This window comes from Nematolebias whitei, chromosome 15 (genome assembly GCF_014905685.2).
Source record: "Nematolebias whitei isolate Nwh7 chromosome 15, NemWhi1, whole genome shotgun sequence".
NCBI classification, from domain to species: domain Eukaryota; kingdom Metazoa; phylum Chordata; class Actinopteri; order Cyprinodontiformes; family Rivulidae; genus Nematolebias; species Nematolebias whitei.
Genome location: NC_056512.1, coordinates 15,756,393 through 15,763,040, shown reverse-complemented (window position 1 = coordinate 15,763,040; position 6,648 = coordinate 15,756,393). Strand labels below are relative to the sequence as shown.

The window sequence follows — 6,648 nt, the reverse complement described above, 5'->3', positions numbered from 1 at the left end:
TGGGTTTAGGGTTAGGTATGTACTGGTAATGGTTAGGTTTAGGGTTAGGTTTGTACTGGTAATGGTTAGGTTTAGGGTAGGAGTCAGGGTTAGGCTATAGAAATTAATGAAAAATGAATGGAAGCCAATGCAAAGTCCCTGTAAAGATAGAAAGACAAACATTGGTGTGTGTGGGTCAACTGGCATTAAAAAAAGACACAACAATGGCTGCCCACTGTTCAGTGTGGTGGTAGCCGACAGTCATCCACAATACACAATCAGTGTGACATCTTGTGTGAATTGTACACAACATTATTTTTTAAGGTTTGTCACTTTACAACAAAAGATGATCTTAGTCTGAAACTGACATGAAGGTTTTTTTTATTTTTATTTTTTCTGTGCTCTGGTGAAGACAGACATGCCCTCTTCTGCTCCGTCCCCCCCACTTCCCTGCTTTGCTCTCTTTAGTCTTGTGAACCCTTCCAAGAGCCTATTTTTTTCTGCACACCTTCCACATTCAAAGGATTTTGATAATCTGGTCTCTCAACAAAATTGATCAACTTCTCCCGACAGGAAGTCAAAGTAAGGAGGACCCTCTTCCCTTGACGGAAACAAATTGGATTCATGATGACAACTGGATTTTGCTGTTTGGGTTGATGAAATCTGGACCGTCTACAAATTCATGTGGATGTGTCGAAGCTTGGCAGCACTCGGACTGAATTACGTGGAGCTGCGTCAGAGCTGAAGCAGGCTGATATCAGGACTGTGAACTTTCTGGCAGCACCCATGAATGGTAGGAATAATCTTGGAGAAAGCTGGGAGCTCGACTTTTGGCGTAAGGAATCAATTCGGCTGTTTGGAGTCACCATCAGAGAAATGTACCAGCGAGACTTTAAAAGGCAGAAACAGCAATTCATGAGTTCTGCCTGACCCAAACTGTGGCCTTGACGGCAGACTTATCTCAACTCCTCCTGATATGTTTAGAAAAAACAAACACACTTTGTCTGTCGCCTCACCCCTCCCTTTCCCAAGGCTGTGGAGGCTGTGGACATGTGATGGAACCTCAGCCGAGCTGATGATACATAACACCTCTTATCTAGACAATGGCTGAGAGTGGGGGGAGGGCTCTGTACTATGCTACGACCTACCCTTAAAAATTCAATGCCTTCACCATCCTCATATGCAGTGTTTCCCCTAAATAACTTGCCATGGCGGGGCGCTCATCTCATCCATGATTTTTGTCCGGGGCGGGGCTGGAACGGAGACTTGTCCTAAGCTGCGCAGCGCGCTGTTTAAACCAACAGTTTTGGGGGACACAGAGACAGCCGCATGCTGTTTGTACTGACAGTTTTAGAGCAGGGTGTGTGAGAGGAGAGAGACAGAGACACATCTCAGCCGAGCGCTGTCTGAACCCACAGTTGGGGGTTTTGTGGGGGGGGGGGGGGGGGGTGTGTGGGGTGGGTCGGCTGGGGAGAGAGACAGACGCCCATCTGAGCCGTGCACTGTTTGTACCTACAGTTTTTGAGTGGCGGGGGTGCATTCAGCGTGAGGGTTCAGCATGAAGGAAGAGGCTGCCTTGAGCTTTTTAGCTAGTGCACCTGAATTGCGAGCTGCTAGTTTAGCATTACATCAGTGCTGACAGGTGGTTGGGGGGTGGGGTTCAGCAGACGGGGCGCTCGGTTCTGTTGACGGGGCAAGGCGCCCCGCTTGTATAATGGTAGGGGAAACTCTGATGTGTATCATGTCTATTTATGTTGCTTTGCTGTGGTAGTTTTGTTGATGCCTCATACTGTGCCCCGTCTAGAACAAGGTGTGAGATCTTTTTTTATACCGTCTCTCCTCATGTTTTCTTCCCCTTGTCTCATCTAAGCAAAAATATTATTCTGAATAAAAGAGCCACACTTTTTATAGTAGCAGCTTCGTGCACTCCGTTCATCTTTCAGACGACTGTACGTACATGTCCTCGTTGTATCTCGGTGCAATGACAAAGCTCATTCTGATTCTGAATGCCGGCAGGCGATATGAATTATCCTCAGGAATGCTAGGCCTTCTATTAGTTAACTGGATTAAAAAAAGTCTGTGTTTAACCCCACTGCTGTACTCAGGTCAAAGTAATCCAGATATCTCAGATTTAAGACTCTAAAGACTTTGGGGTCATTTTGACTCAAGGGCAGCGCGGGTGTTAAATGATGAGTCAGCACCGTACCGAGGTGATGATGAGACCTCTGCAGCCTTTATCCATCTCCAGCTTCTCCAAACTGATGCAGAACTCTGTGAGGAAATCCAAACTCAGGCTGTTGACCGGAGGACTCTGCATGTGCATCACTGCCACGCCTGCAGACACACAGGAGAGGTCAGTCTTCAGCACTCTGAGCAGGTCATGACTTTATCATGTGCTCAGGATTATGGACTCTATTCATGTGACATGCAGTAAATTGGCACAACTGGAAACCACTGTAATAAAACCTTACACCATGTCAGCAGCATGCACTTACACACATCTGGCTTGTTGCGAGCTCGTTTTCAGCCACATATAATGCAGTTAAATTCAGCTCTAGTGAAATCAAAGAAACCTTCAGAATTCTGTGCTGACTTTGAGCCATTTAATGCATTAGTAAGTGTCCTAGGGACATTGCCTTCTCTTACTACAATAAGTCAATTTTGTTGCTTAGTGTACCTAAACTCGTGGAAAAAAGAAAGCCCACTTTCTTTCAAGAGTTTTTCCGAGACATAATAAACATGATATAAGTTTTAAAATTATTTTAATCCAAAAACACACTACAGATCCCATTTTGTGGTTATTTATTATACAAAACTGAAGCTAAAATAAAAAAGCTGTGTGTGAAAAACCTCTATCTGATGATCCAACAGCTTATAGACTCAGCCTTAGCAGCAATAACGCTCATGAGTGGTCTTCTGTAGGACTTTGTCTCTCACGTGGCTGTGGAGGAAATCTGGCCTGCTCTTCTTTCCAACATGGCTTCAGTTTGTTGTTTGTGGACATTTGTTTCTGCTCAGTTCTGTTAAAGGTCCACCCCAGCATTCCAGAAGGTTAGGGTCTGAACTATGGACCGTTGCAACACCGTGATTCTTTCATGTTTTAACTGTTCTGTTCAAGGTTTGCTAATGTGTTTGGGATAATTGTTCTGTTGCTTCACGGCCTAGTTTGGTCCAACCTTCAGCTGCAAGTCTTTATTATACTGCCAGGAGACAGAAGAAGTTCCACACAAGCCACACTTGTTCAGACTTTTTTTTAAATTGTCCATGTCTTGTCATGAACTTTCATCTTAAACCTGCTGTCTGAGGCACGTAGAGTCTAAGATGGAGCTCTTGGGTTATTTTTTGTCATTTCTCTGAATATTGCACAGTCTGACCTTGGGAGTGATTTAGCTGGGATGGTTCTGTGAAGATCGGCAGCCACTTGTGAATAACGTAACTGTGTAAATTGATGGACTCCAGGTCATCTGAAAATGAAATGGATCCTTCCCAGATTGATGAGCAGCAACAGCTGTTTCTAAAAGATCATTGCCGGTCACTTCCCTGCTAGCGTTGTGTTAGCACACATGTACGCTCCAGAGTAGAAAAATGTCAAAACTACTGGTATTATAGAGGTGATCACACTGATGATGATCAGATAAGCAGTACAGTTGACCAGCAGCATCTGGCTGCTACTTTCCCTCTTAAATCCAATGGAAGCTCAAATGGTGGACTTTGACTTTCACACAAATCTGGTCAAAATCAGATAATCTAGATCAGGGATGTCAAACTCACAAAAGGGGGCCAACATTACCATACCATACCATACCAATTTATTTATATAGCACTTAAAACAGCAACAATTAAAACCTTTTTCAAACTAAAGGATAATTTCCGAAACTACATCAACTCAAATCAGATACCAACATCTTTTCTTGGTCCCAGGCTCCTCAACAAGAGTTTGATTGGTCTCGTTTGATGTTCCCTGTTGTGCTTTCAACATCCTAATCAAAGATTACTGAAAAAATTCAAGAGATAGAAGTATTTTACGTTTCACATATCATCTTGAGGGCCAGATAAGATGTCAAAGAGGGCCACATTTGGCCCCTGGGCCTTGAGTTTGACACATATGATATGTAAAAACCCTAGATCTAAAAGAGGGTGGACTTTCCTTATCCAATAATTGTAGCTCCTCTTACTACAGTCAAGTACACCTCATGCTCCACCCACTGTCTTAAGGAAATAAATGCATTCGTCTTTGAATTGGTAAAAAGAAAATATTTTAAACACCAAAAGTATGTCAATTAAAAAAAGAGCTCTGAAACAAGATCAAGGAGTAATGGCACAATCTTCACCTGTACTTTGATCAAAATCTACTTTGATCTTCGAAGAGGAGGACTGGTTTCTCTGCTGGGTGATCAGGATGGGGGGGACGCACACCCTGCCACGACTGCTGCCGGAGGACATCCAGGACGCAAGACCTTTATAAAAACATAACACAAAAACAACATTCTTTCAACAAGTATGTACAAAGCACATTATAAATAACACAAACTCATAACTGTATCACCCAGAGACACTGTGAGCGTCACTCACAGCCGCCAAATATATTTAAATGTTTTCAGGTACAATGAGAAACAAAAGTTTATTGTAATTTAACATAGTAAACGTGACGTCACTTATTTTGATGACGATGAAAACGATACAAACTCTGAAAAACTTCTAAGCATCAAATAACCAGTGGTGGGATGTAATCAAGTACAAGTACATTGCTACTGTACTTAAGTACATTTTTCATGTATCTGTACTTTACTTTAGTAGTTAAACGCGGGCACTTTTGACCTTTACTCCACTACATTTTACATTAAGTATCTGTACTTTCTACTACAATACATTTCTATAGTGAGTTGTGTTACAAGTTACGTTCACGTTGTTTTTTTGATTTGTTCTTTAGTTTGAAAGTAACCAATGGTGAAAGGAGCTGGTCCATTGAATCACTGCAAAGTGAGCAGGTGACATTAGACCTGCCTTCAAGAAGAGCTGGACCAATGACGTATGTTCTAGTATTTACATCATTGAGCTGGGAGCACCCACAGCACCACTAACACACCCAAACTGGATTCCACTATGGAGAGTCAGCCAGAAGATACACACCACCCATGGCCTTATTGAAAGAATATTGGAATACTATTGAAATACTATTGAAAGACTGCTCAGTACAACAGGACAGCTTCTCTCTCCCTAAAGAGCCAGATTGGACTCAAAAACTTTGAAAACCAACTTCTTCTGAACTTGAACAAGAAATTCTTGCTGCAATATTAAAATGTGTCAGTTCATGATGTTAGGAGACAAGAGATGTCTCCAAATGTCTCGACACTCAGGTCCAAGTTTTGAACATGGTGTCATGAAATTAAAATATTGTTCAATATTGACCCATTACAAGGTTGAATAGACAGTATTTTAAATAGAGTTGATGACAAACTGGAGTTGAAATGATCAGAGCCTGTTCCTTTGTTTGGTCTAATGCTCCTTTTTTCAAACAGACAACTTTTACTTAAATGTGTTTGCTGCAGTTAAAATGACACATTGGTTTTACTTTGTGTTAAATAAAAACTTTCAAAGGTATAATCATTCCTCTTTCTTATTTTGCTTAATGACATTTAACTCTGCAGGTCATCCCTGAAATTCTGACCCACAGAATCACAAGTCCAAGTTGAACTGTGTCACAGAGTAAACACAATAAAAACATGTATTATCTGCAGCATCGTTCATTAAAATGATAAAACACTATTAATGTATTACAGAAAATATACATATGGTAGGAATACTTAATGATATTGTAGACCATTGCATTAGGTAATACATTCAGCAAGTAATTGTACTTTTAAGTATTTTTAAAAGCAAGTACTTACGTACTTTTAATTAAGTAAAAACGTTAATGTGATAATTCTACTTTTACTAGAGTACATTTTTGTTTGTTTATTTGTACTTTTATTTAAGTACAGTGTTTTGGAGTACTTTCTCCACCACTGCAAAGAAAAACAAACAAACTTCTAAGCATCAAATGATGAATTACATTTCTCATAGAAGCATAAATGCAAGGTCTGACAAATCAAAACGTCAAACATAAGCACTCAACTAAACCGTAGCTAACTAGTTGCTTCTAGTTAGTGCAGCTGAAGCTAACAGCTAACAGCCTCCAGTCTCTGGTTTTATTTAGGGAACGAGGACAGGACGAATAATGCATGCGCACAAATCGAGCTTTTATTTTTATTTTATACCTGAACTTTCAGTCAGCATACCTGATAAGCGACGACCGCTTCTCAAAGCTGAACTAAAAGCCATTTTGTTTGTGCAGTTCAGAGGAGCCGGTGGTCTTCTTGTCCTTCTTCTTCTCCTCCTCCTCCTCGGTTTGTTTAGTTCGGTGCAGCAGCGCCCCCTCTGGCCGACACGCGAACAGGCTCTAAAGTCATAAAAGGCTCGTTTTAAGTTTCTAACTCTCCAATCATCTTTGACTTAGTATGTGTTCATCTGCGGAAAAATGAAGTAATATTTTTATATATATACAAATATATAATTTAATATAAAATATTTTTCCACAATAAACCTGTCAATCATTTAGAGCCATCTCAAACTGATAAAAAGCATCACATTTAAATAGTAAAAAAAAAAAAAAAAATAAATATAAATATA

The 6,648-nt window shown here is 40.7% G+C and overlaps 1 protein-coding gene across 1 annotated transcript in view; it reads right to left on the bottom strand.

Moving 5' to 3' along the window:
- Positions 1–6,363, bottom strand: part of eci1 (enoyl-CoA delta isomerase 1) — a 13,555-nt gene extending 7,192 nt beyond the window's left edge. The window contains exons 1-3 of the mRNA XM_037689406.1: positions 6,258–6,363; positions 4,311–4,436; positions 2,186–2,313 (exon numbers count right to left, since the gene is read on the bottom strand). Coding sequence (XP_037545334.1) covers positions 2,186–2,313; positions 4,311–4,436; positions 6,258–6,300 — 297 coding nt within the window. The 5' untranslated portion in view covers positions 6,301–6,363. The remainder of the gene's footprint in view (positions 1–2,185; positions 2,314–4,310; positions 4,437–6,257) is intronic.
- Positions 6,364–6,648: the final 285 nt, after the last annotated feature.